Genomic DNA, 21,276 nt, shown 5'->3' with positions numbered 1-21,276 from the left:
CTGCAATATTTTTTTTTCATTCATTTTTTATATATGAATGAAATATATATTTCATGTATTTCAGTTTGAAGTGATCAAATTAATATCAAATATCTAAATACTGAATCAAGCAACTTAAAAAGTGTCTGAGGTGAAACACAAAAGCCCGAGTAGATGTTAAAATTAACCCAAACATGTTTGAAAGTGAGACATCCCTTTAACACAGAGGATTTTACTGTGTGAGAACAGCTCTGTCAAATCATATCAGAGAATGTTACACAACATAATGTATAATCTAATACAAATCATGATTAAAAGACAATCAAGTGTGTCACCTCACTGTGTTTTACTGTATTTTAATTTGTCTTTAGCTGTCATTACACCTTTGTAATTACTAACCATTACTGTTGAAAATGAGCCTAGAGATGCATGAAACTGTCACTTTCAATAATAATAATAACAATAATAATACCTCGAATTTCAGATTTACATTTTCTATATAAATCAATAAAAATATGAACTGGAATATGTGCTGTTTTATATATGAATGAAATATATATTTCATTCATATATAAAAAATGAATGAAAAAAAATCATTGCAGCAATAACATCTGTCCCGGCACATTATTTTGAATTTGGGTTATTATTTTTTTTCCTACCATATTTTTATTTCAATAAATAAATAAAATGAAATAAAACAATTCAGAAATAAAACACTTTTCAAACGAATTTCAAGCATTACATTATTTTTAGAAATCATTAAATAAATACATGAAAAATTAAGAATTTGTGAAAATTGCTGATCTACAAAATCATAACATGCTGCATCGCGTCGCATTGTGAGCTTGCAGATCTGCTATTTTCACTAGTTTTGGGTCCAAGGGAGACATTACTCTTTTCAGTGGAGTAGGCCACACACACACACACACACACACACACACACACACACACACACACACACACACACACACACACACACACACACACACACACACACACACACACACACACACACACACACACACACACACACACACACACACAGCAGGGACAAGTGTTAATATTTAAACACCTATATCTATCAAAGTAGATAAGTTCAGCTAAAAACAGACACATCAGCTTTTCCACTGCTGCTCACACACACACACACACACACACACACACACACACACACACACACACACACACACACACACACACACACACACACAGCATAGAGAACCTGTAGCATCAGGTGATTGGATCCAATTATATTTTAATCAACCATTTGAAACATTAATTTCTCAACGTATAATATGCCTTTTACTATATCATCTCTGTCGTGTGGAAACCTTGTATCTCCATATTTCATCTTTTTATGTTTTCTTTCATAAACAATCATTACAGAAATAATAATAAAGGCCCTATTTCATACTTAGTCATATGACATTTCCGTGCTAAAGTAATCAAAATAGTGATCTACAAGCTCACAAGACACCGCATCTTGTAGATCTTGCAGATCGGCTATTTTGACTACTGTGAGCTTGCAGATCGGTTTGATGATTGACTACTGTGAGCTTGTTGATCAGCTATTTAAAATTGCTGATCTACAAGCTCACAGTAGTCAAAATAGCCTATTTTGACTATGTGAGCTTGTAGATTGGCTTGAAGATTGGCTACTGAGAGTTTGTAGGTCGGCTATTTTAGTAACATTCAAAAGTTTTTGACAAATCTTTTAGCTTATGATGCACAGGCACAATGATGAAATCCTTAAGGCCTACGGTGTCCCTCCCAACTTACTCCGGGCAATAGAGATCTAAAGTATGGACTCATGGGTCAACTCAACTGAGCAAGATCTTAAAGTGAGGAAGGCACTTGCATGGAGGGCCCTGAACGGCATGGCCAGTGTATGGAACTCCAACCTCCCCGTCAAATCAAACTCAGCTTCTTCTATGCAACGAGTCTATTCTCCTCTATGGCAGTGAATGCTGGACCCTGAAACCAACCCTGCAGAAGTCTCTAAAGGGATGCTACACCTGAATGTTGCGTGCAGTACTTAACATCAGCAAGAGTACACATGTTACCAACAAATATCTGTATAATGGAATACCAAGGGTGAGTGAGAATAACAGCCAGGAGATGAGACTAGCAGGACACTGCCTGTGCTGCCTGTGCCTGTGCTGTGGGAGCCAACACACGCCGGGCACCGGTCACGAGGACGTCCCACATCAAAGGGTTCACCCAGATTTTTTCTATCAATTTGTCACCCCATGGAGACTTGAATTCATGGATATTTTTGGGCGGTGCAACATTAATGTTGCCCCTATATGTGAGGTTTGGACCCCCACCCATTGCACCCCCCCAACCCTGCGCTGTGATTGGCCACCACTGTACCCCCCTAACCCTGCACCGTGATTGGCCACCATTGTACACTGGTTGACTCTATACAGGACCGTGATTGGCTAGTGAAGCACATGTGCACAGTCCTATTTATAGTATAAATAGGACTGTGCACTTAAAAAAAACACATTTATGTTTTTTTTTAAGTGAATCACCCACTGTGATGACCACTGTGACCACACCGCCCACTTCACACTGGGTGTGATTTTTTTAGTTTTTGTCGCATTCGCCAATAACTTGATGACCGAAAACTCTCCTGCTTACCGGTCTGCTGGTCATCAAATTATTGATGTCTCCATGGGGTGACTAATCCATAGAAAAAAAGTCATTTTGGGGGTGAACTATCCCTTTAACATACGAGGATGTACTCAAGAAAGACGCAGTAGTGCAAAACACCAACCAGCTGGCCAGATGAGATAGCAAAAGATGGTTATTCAACGTTGAATTATAGTGGTTAGGGTTGATTTTTGGTTACGATTGAAGACTGATGGTTTTTCAACATTGAATCACTGTTGTATTGCAGTGCAAAATTCAATGATTGAAATGCCAACATTGAATCAGCGTTTAATCTATGGTGCAAATTCAATGATTGAAATGCCAACATTGAATCAGCGTTTTATCTATGGTGCAAATTCAATGATTGAAATGCCAACATTGAATCAGCGTTTAATCTATGGTGCAAATTCAATGATTGAAATGCCAGCATTGAATCAGCGTTTTATCTATGGTGCAAATTCAATGATTGAAATGCCAACATTGAATCAGTGTTTAATCTATGGTGCAAATTCAATGATTGAAATGCCAACATTGAATCAGCGTTTTATCTATGGTGCAAATTCAATGATTGAAATGCCAACATTGAATCAGCGTTTAATCTATGGTGCAAATTCAATGATTGAAATGCCAGCATTGAATCATCATTGAATCTATGCTGTTTGCCTTTTTCTTTATTTTTTTCTTGATGGGGGGAGAGGGGGAGGCACACCCCTCCTCACACACCCCCTCCTCCCATTTAATGATTGAAATGACAACATTGATTCAATGTTGAATCTGTACTGTAAAATCCAATAGCTATCTATACTTAAATAAATGAGTTACCTTTACTCATTTGTTACAATACTAGGTTTAATCAAGTAAAATGCTTTAAAAAGTGCACACTTGACATGATCAGAACACACACTGAACCTGCAAAGCAGCACATTGGCCTGGCCATAAAGTATGCGGCACATATCTCTATCATCTTGGAGATTGTCAGTAACAATGTGTCCTCATGGCTTCTCACAAGCATGACACTACTCTTTTTTGCATTATAAATTATGTCATGATCATTGCCATAATTTGAGCAAACTTTCAATAGCTGCTGTAACCCTCCACTGTAAGGACTTAGCACGACCAGGTCATCAGTGTACATAAGGTGATTGATGATAGAGCTACCTATCAGACAGTCCGTATTGCACTTGTTTAATTCAATGGATAGATTTACATAGATTCATGTAAACGTTGAATAAAACGGGAGACAAAATCCTCCCTTGGCGTACACCATTGCTAACAGAGAAATGGGCAGATGTAACATTACCCCATTTGACCTGCATTTTCTGATTTGCACACCAAAACACCAGTATACGTACAATGTGTCTAGGTGTGCCTCTATCAAGCAGCTTCTGAAACAGTTTGTAGTGGTTAAATCTGTCAAAAGCTCGAGACACATCAATGAAGCATATGAAGACAGTGGAATTATGGCTACTGCAGCTGGCAAATCAGTTCTTTAAGTGCAAAGGTGCATAAGTCTGTGCCGTGTTTCTTTTTAAATCCAAACGGTTATCTGTCAGGACAAACATTTCAAGGAGCACAAGCATGATTCTTTCCAAAACTTTGGAGTGCTGGCCCGAGCGATAGGTCTATTGTTGTCAATGCTGTTTAGTTTACCTGCCTTGTCTTTAAGGACACTGTACTAATTGTACAGAGGTGATTGACTCTGGGGGGACACCATGACCCAACAGACCTGTAAAACACAAGGTCCATTTGGTTCCATTTGTACACTCTGAGTTACAGACCTGTTATGGTCATTCAGGGTTAGCTCTTTATGTGTTTCTGGTAATATTATTGTCAGCTCAATGTGTATGTCCATGGCAAAAATGTCCACCACAAGCCAGCATGGTGATGACCCCTGCTTGTTGTTATCTAACAACTTAATGGCATCAACCACATCCTCAGACCTGATCAGTGCACTTTCAAATGGATCAACATGATCTACTGCCACTGTGCAACTTTTTACACAGTTAAAGAAGTTGTGATTGTGTTTTCTCCATATACCTCAGCTATTTCAACCCAGCCACATGCACCCTCTAAGTTAGAGCAGTGGTTCTCAAACTTTTTCATGTCAAGGACCCCCTAATTGACACTTATTAGCCCGTGGACCCCCATTTGAAGAGATATGCCAGGGACCCCCATAAGAGAAGATTTTTACGGCTCTCTAGCAGTGATTCTCAACCATTTTAATTTCAAGGAAGTCCAGTTTGACATGCATTAGGGCTACAGACCCCCATTTAAGGGCATTTATACCTCTGGGACCCCAATTCACATTGTAAAACCAATGTTAATTTAACTCTCAGAGTTACAGACCCATAAGGGTCCATTTGGTTCCTGTCCATCATTTAGCTGGGGACCCCCTGGAACTCCCTCAAGTACCCCTGGGGGTCCCTGGACCCCACTTTGAGAACCAATGTGTTAGAGAGTATGTTTTACTGTTGTTCATTACTTTGACCTCTTTCCAAAAATCATACAGGTCTTTGCTTTGTAGCTTATTAGGAAGTGAGTCTGCTCTCAAAGTGTTCTCCTGTCTTTTAACAGATCAAACAGCACATTTAAATGTTGCTTGGTGCGTTTCTTCTCCTCAAACAGTGAACCTTGTCTAGGCCTACCAGATTAGTATTATTTATTTATTATTTGTATTTTAGAACACTAACCAAGAGCAAGTCAAAATTAATTGCACTGTGGTTAGTATGGTTTACTTATCATTTGTATTTTAGAATACTTTATATTGATCAGTAACGTCACTTGAGCTGGGCGTGCCTTAATGTGAGCATGCGCACTGCGCTCATTATTCAAAAAGTGGCCATTAGCGCCCTGAGCCCAGCTGGGTTTGTTGGGAGTTGGGACCGTTGGAACTCTCTGCTTGGAACATGGAAGCAAGGAACACGTTTTAATTTCTTCAATTCAAGTAATTTCGTCAATAAGGTAAGTGTTATCTAGTGTGAATTTGTGTATCCGACATGCTGCCATTATGTTAGTGAACATTTGCCAAACGTCACGTCAATAGTGATGAGTGGTTGATGGTTTTTCCACCACATAAACTTAGCCTACTTAAACCTACTTAACCATATTTGTTCCAAAACAATGTTGTAATAAATGGAAGTTTGGTATGTTTTCGTCGAGTTGACACTAGCGACTGCGTTTTGATCGTTAGTTTGAAACAACACGGACATGTTATAAAAGTTACTGCTTGCTGAGACAATTTTTTTAGCCCTGAAATAGCCGTGGCACTTTCTCCATTACAACCCGTACATCTACATAAACGTTAATATTTCATATATAAAGTGCTCACCCCACGGCCACAGATGTTACAATTTGAATCGGGTGGGTCTAAGTATCCGTATCTTCCGTATTGTTCAATAAAAAGCATTTTAATCCGATCGCCTGCCATTTTCTCAGAGTGATAATGTATCAGAGTGCAATACACCTCCCAACCGTTAGGGTCGCGTAGTTGAAATCATGGAGACGATCCGGACAAAATGGCCACCGATCGGATTAAAATGCTTTTTATTGAACAATACGGAATATACACGGTACTTAGACCCGCTCGATTCAACTTGTTACATCCATGGCCGTGGGGTAAGCACTTTATATTTCATAATCTGAATGTTTATGAAGACGTACGGGATGTAGATGGAGAAAGTCATAACCTGGTTGAACCATGGCTAAGACCATTGATGCTTTGGCTCACGTCGCGCTAACAAATATCAGACTTGCAAGCTCTCAACGCGTCGCATCCACGACGCGTTGTGGGCTTGTAGATCTGCCATTTTGACCCGCGACACGCCGTAGGGCGAGGTATAAATCAGGCTTTGCATCCACTCTATGCGTCGCTAAACGAGGCTTGTTGTTGGTGCTGATTAAACAGTGTTTGAAATGCAACTACACTAACGTTGGTGTAGGCTATCTGTCCTATAAGATAACATGCCTTTCAGACGCGCTGTGGACACATTTGAGATTGAAACCCATGTTATGTTGCCGGGTTGTGTTAGTGGAGTGTAGTTCATTGTTTATTTCAACCATTGGCATTATGTTAATGGTTCAATAGTGTGGCAGAAATACCCTGTCTTCTGTGTATTTCGAGTAGACAATAAATGGAACAGTGGTTCTCCAACATTTTCATCTTAAGGCCCTCTAAATAGATATGTTTGGCTGCAGAGTCAGACCCCCATCTGAACCAGGGACCCCCAGAAGATTTGTTAATTTTCTTCCAAATAATTCCAAGATTTTTCAAGATTCCTCAAAAATAGCAGATCTACAAGCTTGTAGGACAGCTATTTGTGAATATTAGGGTTAAAGTGGTCAAACTAATTGTGATGCTATATTGTTGTTTTTTTGCTGGTGCCCCTCTGGAACCCCTTCAAGGACCCTGGGTGTCCCTGGGCCCCACTTTGAGAACCACTGACATGGCAGACATGTTATTTTTGCCATTATGTATTGTTGATGTACTCACATTAGAACAGGAGATATAGGTTGAATATCCATGTTGAATGTTTTCCATCATTATCTGTTGAAAATAGGGTTAGGGTTAAGGCTATTGTTGTCAGCTCATGGTGCCTTGGGTTATGCCTGTCATAATAATATAAATCACACAAACTGTTGTCACACAATGGTGTGTTTATCAAAGAGCTTATCTACAATAGCCTACTGCTTGCATACACTCTTATAAGTAGACTCATGAGTGATTTTATTTTTATTCTGAGTGATTCTCATTTTGCAATTGTTTATATAATATGTTCTCTTCTGTGTAGACCCAATCCTTCGATCTCCTAATCTCTCCATCTGGTGTGGAGAATTTGATTAGTGGGATTCCTCAAGAGGAAGAACTGCAGACTTCAGGTGGGGGTTTCATTTAACATAATGGTTAAATAAACAATAATGAACTGTAACTATGTTTCTTAGCAGGTGCTAAGGTTATGAGTTGGGTCTCTTGGATTCTTTCCTGCTTTCTTCACTGTCCTCTGGTCATAGAGATGCTGAAGGGCAGAGCGCTTAGACCCCAAGGCGGTTACCCTCGGCACAACTTTGGGGTTTCACATAATGATATCTGGGTGGTTTTCTATCAGCTGACATGAAAAGCATTCTCTGACCGGGTCAGCCTGTGACTGAGCACTTGGTGTTCAGATAAAACTTGTATTCTCACCATGTGACATTGGTGTAAAATCACTCCTCTGTGTTTGTATAGGTGCACAACACATGCAGTTTGACTCAGCCTGGGCCCTGACCAGAATCCCCTCAGCTACCTTCCTGCCAACAGGCACTGTGCCCATCTTCTGCCTACATGGACATCCGGGAACAGGTTAGCACCTTTTTACCCACGAGTAACGGAGCAACATAAGTTTAGTTGGGAATTAACTGTCCAATTGAACTATCAGGGCGACATATGAAAATATGCTTTAGAGGAATGTCTGGTGCTGTATGCAGTTTGGAACCCAGGATGTAAGGTGACCTTTATTACACTAGAGGTGTATATATGGAGCTGACTAATTTGTTTGCTGATTCCATGATGACACATTGAGGTTAGACATTCCATAATTGGGCATAGCTGCATTGGGAACACCTTATATCAGGGGTCTTCAACCTTTTCAGGCCAAGGACCCCCTAACTGAGAAAGAGATGAAGAAGGGACCCCCACTATATATTACATAAAATTGTGTTGCAGATTAAAGCTTTTCATAGATGTTGGATTCATGTTAATGTGTATTGTCAGACATTTTACGACTTAAACCGTCAATACTTAGTAAACTTTCACTCTGTACTTGGTCTGCTCTTTTTCCCCTCTTCGCGCTGCGAGGCGTTGTGAGCTTGTAGATCGGCCATTTTTGGCTAAAGTTGTCCTTAGAATAGGGATGCTATTGTTCAAGTGGTTAGTATAAAGAAACAATGATCTTATCACAGAGATTTGGTGGACCAACTCTGAAGCAACTCTGAAGACCCCCTATGGGTCCCGGACCCCCTGTTGAAGACCCCTGCCCTGTTATGGCTGACTCATGGTGACATGAGCGTGGCATGGGGCATCTCCTGTAAGCCAATTTTAATATAGGTAATTGTCTGATCACAGTTATGAGAAAAAGCGTTCATCTGTATACATTTATCTATTGAAGAATAGTGAAAATAGCAGATCTACAAGCTCGCAACATCTCGCAAAGTGATGTGTTGTGAACATGTAGATCGGCTACTCTCACTATTTTTCAACATTTTTAAATGCCGGGCCTGTTCTGGCCATAGTACATAATGGTATTGTCAGGGACCGAGTTGGTCGGAAGGAGAGACACAGGGAAACGTGGTTGTTGATTTAAAATAATGTTCCTTTTTTTTTGGATTTATTTTTCTTTTTGTGTTTCAATCAAAATAATCAAACAATAAATGTGCTCAAAATAAACAAATCAAACTAAATAACTAAACAGACAAACACAACTGAACTGAAAACTGGACTAACTAGAATGACACAGGAGGTGGACATATATAGGGATGGGTCAGACCACTGTTAACAAAAAGGGGGGAAAAGACAAAGACTACCATTAAACACTCAAAACCCCTGCCCCACCCCATGGTACAGAGGGACTGTGGTTCAGTCCGATTTGTCCAGATTAGCTGTAGATCCATAGCAGCTGATCCCCTCTGCTTTGGCCAGCCCCTCATGTCCATATATGTCCGTCAGAAACCTCCCACAGCACTAGTAACTCAAAGAAAACTCAGTCAAATCAAATGCAAACAAACTCATAGAAAACAACTGAACAATAAACTGTTATTCCAATTGGTTGTGTGTGGTTACATATATTAGATGGCAATTGTGTATAATGTACAACTGAAAATAAACCAACTAAATAAATAAACCAAAAGGAATCACCATACCATAGGCTCAATGTGTGGCTGCTGAGTCAGCCATCACACACTCCCCCCCTTCGGAGCTCTCGCTGAAACAGCGAGAGAGGTAGTCTGACGTCACATTGAGTTTGCCGGGGATGTGTTGCACTGTAAATCGGAACGGTTGCATGGCCAGGTACCACCTTGTGATGCGGCCATTAGTGTCTTTCATCCGCTGCATCCACTGGAGGGCTTTATGGTCGGTCTGGATAGTGAATTCCCTCCCCAGGAGGTAATACTTGAACGAGTCGAGGGCCCACTTAATGGCCAGGGCTTCTTTTTCCACTGTAGAATACCGCACCTCTCTTGGCTCCAGCTTGCGGCTGATGAACGCCAGGGGATGTTGGTCCTCCGGTGGGCCCTGCAGAAGGACAGCTCCGAGCCCCCTCTCCGAGGCATCAGTTTGTAAAATGAACGTTTTTTCAAAGTCTGGACTGTATAGGACGGGGTTCTTACCCAGAGCCTGCTGAATGTCTTGAAAGGCTGCCAATGTCTCCTTCGTCCACCGAAGCCCGTTGGGCCGTGTTTTCCCGGTCATGTCTGTGAGAACAGCAGCTCTATCGGACATATTGGGAATAAAACGGTGATAGAAGCCTGCCATGCCAAGGAAGGACCTTAGCTGCCTCTTGGTATTAGGTGGGGGACAAGAATTAATAGCATGGACCTTGTGGACCTGTGGTTTGATGACCCCATTCCCAATTACAAACCCCAGATACTCAGTCTCAGCTCTGGCGAACACACACTTGGCAGGGTTAATAGTCAGGCCCGCAGATTGGATTCGCCCCAGAACCTCCCCCAGATGTTGTAGATGCTCCTCCCAAGTGGCACTGAAAATCACAATGTCATCAAGATATGCACATCCATAGTTATAGCACCCTCTCAATACCTGATCCATCAGTCTTTGAAAGGTTGCCGGGGCCCCATGCAACCCAAATGGCAGGACTGTGAACTGGAAAAGCCCCCATGGAGTGCGAAAGGCTGTCAGCTCCCTAGACCGCTTGGAAAGAGGCACTTGCCAGTAGCCCTTGCATAAGTCAATGGTGGTCAGGTACTTTGCTTTGCCCAGTCGCTCAATCAGGTCATCAATACGTGGTGTTGGGTAAGAATCAAATTTTGACACAGAGTTCAGGTATCTAAAATCAATACAAAATCGTATGGTGCCATCTTTCTTTGGGACTAAAACAACTGGGTTACACCACTCACTTTTGGATTCCTCAATGGTGCCCAGGGACAGCATCAGGTCCACCTCTTTTTTCAAGGAGCCCTGGAGGCGTTCTGGAATCCTGTAACTCATACGTTTTACGTCAGCCTCTTTTTTTAAGACAATATCATGTTCAACAATATTTGTGCGTCCTGGATATTCTTGAAATATTTGAGGATTACATAAAGCTTTCACCTGATTTTGTTGATCCGTTGACAGATGGCCTAGATCAAGCACTGCGGGGGCAGGTGAGGGCAGATATTGATCATCTACTGCCTCTTCCTCCTCCACCGCTCTGATCAGCATAACCCCTGCCGTCTTCTCTGGTCTCTCAGACCATTCCTTTAGGAGGTTCACATGCAACACCTTACGGGAGCGTGGCCGCCCTGGGGTTGCAACCTGGTAGGTGGTAGGGCCAAGTTGTTTCTCCACCTCAAATGGCCCTTGCCACTTTGCCAGCAGCTTGCTGTCGCTGGTGGGTAGCATGATCAGAACCTTCTGTCCTGGGCTAAAGGACCTCTGTCGTGCTGACTTGTCATACCACGTTTTCTGATAGCGTTGGGCCTCGGCCATGTGCTGCTGGGCGAGTTCCGTCATCTTCTGCAGCTTTTCTCTCATCTTTACCACATAGGTTATTACATCAACAGCTCCCTCCTCCCCCGCCTGGTCCCCTTCCCAAGCCTCCCTCAGCAAAGTCAGAGGTCCCCTCACCTCATGACCATACAACAGTTCAAATGGAGAGAAGCCAGTTGAGGCTTGGGGTACTTCCCTATATGCAAAGAGGAGGTAAGGTAGCCATTGGTCCCAATCAGATCCAGTGTCATCGACAAACTTACGGAGCATTTGCTTGAGGGTCTGGTTAAACCTCTCCGTTAGTCCATCTGTCTGCGGATGGTAAGGGGTCGTTCGCACACCCTTGATGCCGAGCAGCTGGTAAACCTGTTTCAGAAGGGTGGACATGAAATTAGTGCCCTGGTCTGTTAAAATCCCCTGCGGAAGGCCCACCCTGGAGAAAAACTGCACCAAGGAGAATGCCACAGCTTTTGCTTTGATGGATTTTAGAGGGAACACTTCTGGATATTTAGTAGCGTAATCTGTAATCACCAGCATGTAACGGTTTCCGGCTTTACTTTTTTCAACTGGACCAACAATGTCCATACCTAATCGTTCAAAGGGGGTGCCAATAATGGGGAGAGGCTGAAGTGGAGCTCTCGAGGGTCTTCTGGCTGATGTCTTCTGGCACTGAGGGCAAGTCCTACAAAACTGGTCAACATCTGCCTGTAGACCAGGCCAGTTAAAGTGTCGTTTAATGCGCGCTATGGTCTTGTGTTTCCCTAGGTGGCCCGCCCAGGGAACAGAGTGGCCCAAGGTAAGTACTGACTCTCGGGCTAACCTGGGAACGACTAGCTGCTTAACTGGTCCATGTTGAAGGTAGAGCATACCCTTCTGTAGGAAATACCCATTCCCCCCCTCTTTAGCATTTTGCAACAATGTGGCTAAACTGGGGTCATCCTGTTGCATCTGCACCATATTTGAGGGCACCTTAAAACCCAGTGGCAGGTCTGGAGCTACCTCCTTTGAGGGTTTTACCACAGTATGCTGGAACTTCTCCTGCCTCCTTTGTGTGCGTGGTTTTCGGGCTTTCCCGGGCTGTTGGTCTAGGTCTGCATCATAAAAAGGCAGGGTACTGAGTGTTACTGATGGCTCATCTACCAACTTGGCTTGGGCTCTGGTTACTGCAACATTACAACTGTGAGGTTTGTGTAACAAATCAAACAAGACAGGCAGGTCACTACCTAACACGGCTGAAAAGGGCAGATTGTCTGCCACTCCAATGTTCAACAGGTACGTTTGTCCTTGCACTTCAATGTACATGTCGGCCGTGGGGTACGGTTTCTTATCTCCATGCACACAGCAAATGGGAATTGTCTCTGAAGTGCAAATAACATTGGGTGGCACGAATTTCCGGTGCACCAGGGTCTGATCACTGCCAGTGTCAATTAGGGCCTTCAGAGTCTTTCCATTAATTTTGACGGTTGCCATCTTCATGTACTGATCATTATTAGTTTGTAAATCATTTTTACGAGGCACCACACACATTTGAGTGAGCTTGAGTGGGTTCTTTGGGCAATTTGGTTGTATGTGGCCTTCCTGTCCACACAAATAACAAGTGGGTACTCTATTAAACCGTTTTGTTGGTGTATTTGTTGGCTGGTTCTCCCTGATGGGAGCCTTACCCACACCTGGTGTTGCATCCTGGTGGTATTGAGGAGAGGTGGGCCAGCGGTTCTCTTTTGCTTCCCTCCAGTTGTTATAGCTCCATGGCTGTCCTTTCCTCCTGGCGGCCACAAACACATCAGCCAGTGACGCAGCCTTTGCTGCCGATGGGGGATCATGCTCCTTGATCCATATCTGTAGCTCAGGGGATAGCATGCGTAAGTATTGCTCCAAAATGATCATTTCACCAACATCATTAACAGTTTTATCTTTTGGTCGGATCCACTTCTGATACAGCTCCTTTAACCTTACATACAGTTCCTTGGGGGTTTCCCCCGGTTCAATATCTGTGTAGCGAAATCTCTGCCTATAGGACTCTGGATTAATGTCATATTTTCTTAGAATGGCATTTTTAACATTCTCATAATCATGAGTTTCATCAACATCCATATGTACATAGGCACTTCTCGCCTTACCAGTAAGCAGTGGAATTAGGCGGAAAACCCAATCAGATTTAGGCCACCTACATGCTGATGAGATTTTTTCAAAAGTCGTCAGAAAATGTTCAATATCATCTCTCTCAGTTAATTTTTCCAATCTAGGCTCTGGAGAGAAGCGGAACCGACCTGAGTTAGGGATGTCTGGGGAGCCCTCTGGAGACGCTGCTGCTTCAGCCTGTGGACCAGGTTCACCACCTGCATTGCGTTCTGGGCCCGGGGAAGTATGAGCCTGCACCTCCAGCTGCATCTGCTGGAACTGATTTTTCAGTGCCTCGAAACGTTGCTCCTGACGAGCATCCCGGGCCTCCTGTTTGCCAATGTGGTCCTGAAAAATACTGGCCAAATCTGCCAGTGTTGGCTCTCGGCTCAGGGGCTCCTCCAGGGGCTCAGGGGCTCCTCCAGAGTCTGGACTATCCTCCTCATCCTCCTGTCTCGGTTTTGGTGGTCCTCTTCCTCCTCTGCCACGATTCATTGCTCAGGGTTTGAAAAAAAAAAACGTATTGAGAAAAATGGGGGGAAAAAAGAAAAAACCTGTGCTCTCCTCCGTTGTCCCACCACTGCCACCATCTGTCAGGGACCGAGTTGGTCGGAAGGAGAGACACAGGGAAACGTGGTTGTTGATTTAAAATAATGTTCCTTTTTTTTTGGATTTATTTTTCTTTTTGTGTTTCAATCAAAATAATCAAACAATAAATGTGCTCAAAATAAACAAATCAAACTAAATAACTAAACAGACAAACACAACTGAACTGAAAACTGGACTAACTAGAATGACACAGGAGGTGGACATATATAGGGATGGGTCAGACCACTGTTAACAAAAAGGGGGGAAAAGACAAAGACTACCATTAAACACACACACTCAAAACCCCTGCCCCACCCCATGGTACAGAGGGACTGTGGTTCAGTCCGATTTGTCCAGATTAGCTGTAGATCCATAGCAGCTGATCCCCTCTGCTTTGGCCAGCCCCTCATGTCCATATATGTCCGTCAGAAACCTCCCACAGCACTAGTAACTCAAAGAAAACTCAGTCAAATCAAATGCAAACAAACTCATAGAAAACAACTGAACAATAAACTGTTATTCCAATTGGTTGTGTGTGGTTACATATATTAGATGGCAATTGTGTATAATGTACAACTGAAAATAAACCAACTAAATAAATAAACCAAAAGGAATCACCATACCATAGGCTCAATGTGTGGCTGCTGAGTCAGCCATCACAGGTATTATTGGCCCCGGTCATTGTCAGTCATGTCAGTCATTTCTTTTTTTGTTTACAAAGCCTAAAAGTCGGAACCGAAATGTAATTCGTCCAATGTTTAATGACAAAACAGTTACATTGTTGATCATAATTATTTGTATGACAATTAACCAAATGTTTTCCTAATTTACACACTGTTTCAAATGTATTTAGTCACTGTATTTTGTTCTGTGGTTTGCTGTGTTGTAGGCTTATGCTGAGTTTAACATGATCACCACCACACACCTAGAGACAGACTTCTTTGATGCTCTGGATCGCTATACACTACAATTGGTCACTATCTTCAAGTCCAAGAAAGGTGCCATTAGAGAGAAATTATCCGGAATTGTGCAGCAAATTGATGGGTAAGTCTACAACATGTTTCTTATATTTGTATTTATCATGACTAAGTTTATATACAACCTATTACCCCAAATAGTACTTCTGCTTCCCGGCTGTATTACAGAGTGTTAAAGTATTGCTAACTATTGATCGTTGTTGATAACTAAATGCTGTGGATTGTACTATTTTTAAATCACATCTCCAATCAGCAACTGTTCATCAAACATAAACTGTTCACAAAATGTAAGGAAACTTGAATTTGGGCCATTATATCTCCCCTTTACTAATACCAATCAGTAACGTGTTACATATAATTTTTATCGGTGATTAGTCACCTTTACAACGGGGTACAGCTTGTAAGCATCGGGCATTCATGGAATGAGCAACACAGGCAAACGTGTGGGTAGCGCCGAGCAAAAATGTGCCAAAATCACCCAATATGCTTTTGCTGGTAATCGCTCTTGTTTTGAGCGACCTGCCAGCACACACCTGCTGAGAGGTGGGTTCTGCAACTTTGCGTTCTGCAACATGGGTTCTGCAACTTTGTTGAGTTTGTGTATGCTCCAAGCAGCAACACTGCCCCCATGGAAAGATGCCACGTTTGTCCATTCAGGATAAGGCCTGTGCAATAGGGCAAGTGAAGCTGGTGTTCCGTTACGCAGATTACGCATTATTTGATGTCAGCCCTGGTAGTATTTGCAGGCCGGTGTGTGCCAGTCAAAGGTGTGTGTCTGGCACCTGAGCATGGGCCCTGCAACTTTGACATCTGTCTTTGGTACCGTTGTGCAAATCTTGCCTGTACATTTATGGTTCCTCAGTGAAGCAAGGGGTCTGGGTTGTTGTCTTCCTTGTTGACTTCACCAGTCTCACAGAACTTAATCCTAAATTTGGAAATGGTACCAGGGCTAACACCAAATAATGCTGTCACTCTGCATAACGGAACACCAGCTTCACTTGCCCTGTTGCACGGGCCTTATCCTGACAAAAGTGGCATCTTTCCATGGGGGGAGTGTTGCTGCTTGGAGCATACACAAACTCAACAAAGTTGCAGAACCCATGTTCAGGTGCCAGTCACTCACCTGTGAGACAGTCACACACCTGTGACTGGCACACACCTGAAGCCCATTGAATGTCATGAATGTCACAACATTGAATGTCAGCAGAAAAGTCTAACAGGCCATTTTGGCACATTTTTGCTCGGTGCTACCCACACGTTTGCTTGTGTTGCTCATTCCATGAATGCCCGATGCTTACAAGCTGTACCTCGTTGTAAAGGTGACTAATCAACGATAAAAATGATATACAACACTTTACTGATTGGTATTAGTAAAGGGGAGATATAATGGCCCAAATTCAAGTTTCCTTACCTTTTGTGAGCGGTTTATATTGTGGTGTTTCATGCTGTAACTGTACTGTAACTTGTGATGGTCAGATCTTGAACTTTATTTGTTCATTATCCACTTGTAGAAACCTGACGTGACCGCGCTGGGTAGGCTTGTTCTCCGAGGCCTCCTTCTTCTGCTTGGAGATGACCACAGCAGTTTCTACACCACTGTCTTGGTAAGTTCTCATAGTTACTTAAAGGTCCAGTGAAATTACATTTTCGATCATTTTATTTTGAAGTTTCAGTCTGAAACGGCCATTCAAACCAATCAGAAGGTTCAATCCCTTCAGGCTATAGCACGGTGGAATCTCACTCACATGGTGTGCAGTGTAAGTGTTTGTAGCCTGCACTCACATGTTGCTCAAGGGAGAGAGATGGCCACTATGCAGAATGTTTGTTACCAAGTTGCTTATTTCTAGCCTAAAATGTTTTCAGATACATATTTTACTGTGCTGATAAGATTACCATGAGTAATATACTGTCAAAAAACAGTAGGCCAACCAATGTTGATAAAACTTCTCAATGCAGATGTGTTAAGTGTCTACATTTCCCTGTTGTAATGTTGTTTTTGTTTGGTTCTGTATAGGATTGTGACAGCGAAAGTGAAGACGCCTAGGCAGAGGTATCGGTCGGATTATGACTGTGAGCAGTGAAGATTCACCTCCCTCACATGGTGTCGACCTTCAGCCAGTGTCAACAGCCATCATCCTTGAAGGAGGTATTGTGATGGATAATTTCCAGAACCTCCCTCAAGCACCGTGCCTGCTGTTTAGCCTGACGTATGCACTCAATTTGAAGTACCCTAATGATATGAAGAACATTTTGAACTTTATTCAAAGAGTGATGCTTGGCTTGGGAAAGGAAAAAACTCCCCCCCGCCAAACTGCAAAGTCTTAAAAACCTCCTGTCATTTTAGAAAGATTGTATAGTGGATCACTGGTAGGCAGGTTGTCCTCAGCCCTCCTTTGTGACAGTAAACTACAATGCATGCATTTTATTTTTCTCATGCATGAGAAAATGTTGTAAAGTGATAGGAGTTCTAAATGAAGCCACCTTTATTCATTTTAAGTACTTTAGAGCTGCAAATTATTAAGACTTTGAATGTAATACCATTAAGTAAAAGTAAGGCACTTTTTTAAATTGACAAGTGTTCACATGTTCATGTGTGAAATAATGTACTCTTTCAAACTGTAATGGGGCTGTCCACACTAAGCATATCACTTTTGTCAATCATATCGTTGTAGAATTATTTAGTTTAAATATAGTGCAGACATGATCATTTCAGTGGGCAGTTGCTCATGTCTTCCAGAGTACCAGCAAATCACTCATATTGTTATCATCAACACAGATACTGTTCGTCTTTAGTTGTGTTGAACAGGAGGAGAAGGATGGAGGGGCTACTAGGCTACAATTGCAGTAGCAACACAGAAATGTGTGAGGAATTAATTAGCATAATGACTTTGTGGACGAAAAGAGGTTCACAATCATTGGCTACTCTAAATTCTATAAAATAAAATAAATTAAAAATGTGTATATATAGTGCTTGGTGTGGATGGCCCGTTAGGCTTTATTAATTAAGCCATTTGTATTACTAGAGCACTTTTCAGTGTATTTTGTCAGACCGTTGGTTTAGTCTCCAAATGCTTGCATTTACATTTTCACGATTTCTTTCATAAATAGCAGATCTACAATCTTGTATATGTTCTATATTTCATCTGTTAAAGCATAAAAACAATGGTTAAAGCAGTTCAAAGCAGGTCTAAATGCCTTGGTTCAATAAATGTGAAGATTCAAATCATATTGTCTGTCTTTATTTTTATATTTTCACATTTTGGGAAATGTAAGGTAATTTTGAATTTTTCAGCATACACATAATTTAAAATGTACATGCAGATTACCATTAGGTTGTTGGATGATCAGGATCAATATTGATTCCTAACATGATTCAGTATAATCAATTTATAAATTAAATCAGTGTTCGATTCCTGATTGTTGTTTCAACATAAAATCAACTAAAATGTGCATGCAGATTACCATTTAGATGATGGTTGAATCAATGTTGATTCCTAATGTTGATTCAACATTAAATCAACTAAAATGTGCATGCAGATTACCATTTAGATGATGGTTGAATCAATATTGATTCATAACGTTGATTCAACATAAAATCAGCGTGCAGAATACCATTTGGATGATGGTTGAATCAACGTTGATATAGTGTTAGTTAGTGGTTGAAACACAAACGTTGAATCAACAAAGATTAGGGTTGCGATTTCAGTACAGTTTCAAGGTTGAGATCGAACGTTGATTCAACCGTTATGGCCGCCTATTTTTCAACGTTGATTCACCCATATTTTGCTATTTGGGGGATGACTGGAAGCGACGATGGAGGGATCGAGAGAGAGAGAGAGAGAGAGAGAGAGAGAGAGAGAGAGAGAGAGAGAGAGAGAGAGAGAGAGAGAGAGAGAGAGAGAGAGAGAGAGAGAGAGAGAGAGAGAGAGAGAGAGAGAGAGAGAGAGAGAGAGAGAGAGAGAGAGAGAGAGAGAGAGAGAGAGAGAGAGAGAGAGAGAGAGAGAGAGAGAGAGAGAGAGAGAGAGAGAGAGAGAGAGAGAGAGAGAGAGAGAGAGAGAGAGAGAGAGAGAGAGAGAGAGAGAGAGAGAGAGAGAGAGAGAGAGAGAGAGAGAGAGAGAGAGAGAGAGAGAGAGAGAGAGACCAAACAATGTAAAAGTAGTATTTTATTTATCTTTTATATTTCCAACTTGTTGACCCATTTAAAAGCTTCTCCATTATTGAAAAGGCGTTTTAAATATAAAATAAAATATAGGATATAACCGATTTCCATAATGTTTTTGGACATACAAGGTTTCTATCCATACAGTGATGATATTTTAATGAACAGTATGAAATAGTGGAGACGGAGAGATGTAAAATATGAAAATTTGAAGTCACTACTTCTACCATTCTACACGAAAGAAAGGCTATTTTTATTTGATTTACATTTTTGTAGAGATTTTCACAACTGCTTGCATTTGGCTAGACTGACATTTGAACAAAAGACAAGTTATTGGACTATACAAATAATAGCAATACAGTGCAAGCATGCAGGGAGAAAATAAGGCTGAAAAGGGCTGAATTGTTTAAGTTCACATGCAGCACAGATGACTATGAGTGGCTTACATTTGGCTACACTGCCAGCATGACTATTTATATTGTAGGCTACTGTAGTTACGGGTCTAAAGCAGTGGTGAAAGAAGTACTCAAATGTTTTACTTAAGTAAAAGTATTAATACCATAATGAAGAAATACAATTTAAAAATGTACTTGAGTAAACGTACAAAAGTATTTGTATCAAGATGTACTTAAAGTACCAAATGTAGAAAGTACTCACTATGCAGAATGTCCCATTTGATTTCACAAGTTTTCAAACGTAGAAAACGTAGGGGAAAAAAATCCATAGCAGATCTACAAGCTCACAATGCATCGCATCGCAAACTTGTAGATCTGCTATTTTCAAATGGCTGAAATGTATACAGGGTTAATGTATGTTTTGTAATAATAATCTAAATCTACAAAGTAACTAGTAACCAACGTTTTCAAATATTGTGGGAGTAAAAGCACAATATTTGCCTCTGAGATGTAGTGACCGGAGTAGAAGTAAAAGTATTGAAAATTGGAAATACCCCAGTTAAGTAAAAAATACCTCAAAATTGTACTCACTTTAAACCTCTGGTCAAAAGTCAACCTCAGTCGACTTTACGGTCACAGTTGGTGACCAACCATGTAATCACAAGTAAAGAAGAGGTTACCTATTTGGATTGCAAACTTTCGGGTGAAAGAAAATGGCATTACATTACAGTCATTTAGCAGACGCTTTTATCCAAAGCGACTTACAATAAGTGCATTCAACATAGGTAGGGAACGAAAACTACTAATCCCCAGAAGTCTTAAGTGCATTTTCTGCAAAAACAAGCAACCAAGAGTATACCTAGCGCTAACGTAAAAATGCAATATATCAGCTATACCTATTTATTTCCTTAAACAGATGAGACAAAATAGCAAAATCAAATGAGCAGGAGCTAAAACAAATAAGTGTATCGACTAAACAAGATCCAATAAACAATACAACAATAGAAAAACAAGCGTTTGTACAGCTAGTTAACAACAAGTAGGCCAGGCAGAGAGGAAGGTTAGTGTTTCCTGAAGAGGTGGGTTTTCAGCCTGCGGCGTAATATGGGCAGTGACTCTGCTGTCCTAACATCAGTGGGAAGTTCATTCCACCACTGTGGGGCCAGAACAGAAAAGAGTCGTGACCGTGTGGATCGGCCAGAAGGACCCTTGAGTGACGAGGCAATCAGCCGCCCCGAGGTGGCAGACCAAAGTGGTCGGGCAGGGGTGTAAGCATCGACCATAGCCCGGAGGTAAGAAGGAGCTGTTCCTTTCACTGCCCTATAGGCTAGCACCAGGGTTTTGAACTGGATGCGAGCCACTACGGGGAGCCAGTGTAGAGAACATCAAAGGTTATTATGAAAGTAAAGCAAAGAACAAGAGTTTTGGGCAGGATCTCCTCTTTTATCAGCAAGAGTGCAATGAGGGTTCTAGCTAGACATTCAATGTCATTTTGACTATAATTGCACCTCATGGTTCCCAAACTTTTTAGCTCAAGACCCAAAAGAGAAATCAGATGTTTGCCCGGGACCCAAACTGGTGAAAATAGCAGATCTGCAATCTCACAACGCATCGCTTTGCGCCGCATTGTGAGCTTGCAGATCTGCTATTTTCACTACTTATTAAACATTTGTTTTCTAATTTATGGAATTTCTTTGATTATTTCTAAATTTCATTCATGAAATT

General features: G+C 41.6%; 1 protein-coding gene across 1 annotated transcript; it reads left to right on the top strand.

The window, feature by feature from the left end:
- Positions 1-5,442: 5,442 nt before the first annotated feature.
- LOC311056775 (uncharacterized protein) lies at positions 5,443-18,164 on the top strand (the record flags this gene model as incomplete). Its single annotated transcript, XM_084073581.1, has 6 exons — positions 5,443-5,595; positions 7,422-7,509; positions 7,856-7,969; positions 14,910-15,064; positions 16,509-16,601; positions 17,012-18,164. The coding sequence occupies 4 exons, from the start codon at positions 5,443-5,445 to the stop codon at positions 14,918-14,920; spliced, it is 366 nt and encodes a 121-aa protein (XP_083929707.1). The 3' UTR covers positions 14,921-15,064; positions 16,509-16,601; positions 17,012-18,164.
- Positions 18,165-21,276: the final 3,112 nt, after the last annotated feature.

The sequence above is a fragment of the Gymnoscopelus microlampas genome (assembly GCF_963454915.1).
Source record: "Gymnoscopelus microlampas genome assembly, chromosome: 12".
Classification (NCBI taxonomy): Eukaryota; Metazoa; Chordata; class Actinopteri; order Myctophiformes; family Myctophidae; genus Gymnoscopelus; species Gymnoscopelus microlampas.
The sequence above is the reverse complement of the archived record's forward strand: the minus strand, read 5'-3'. Positions and strand labels throughout refer to the sequence as shown.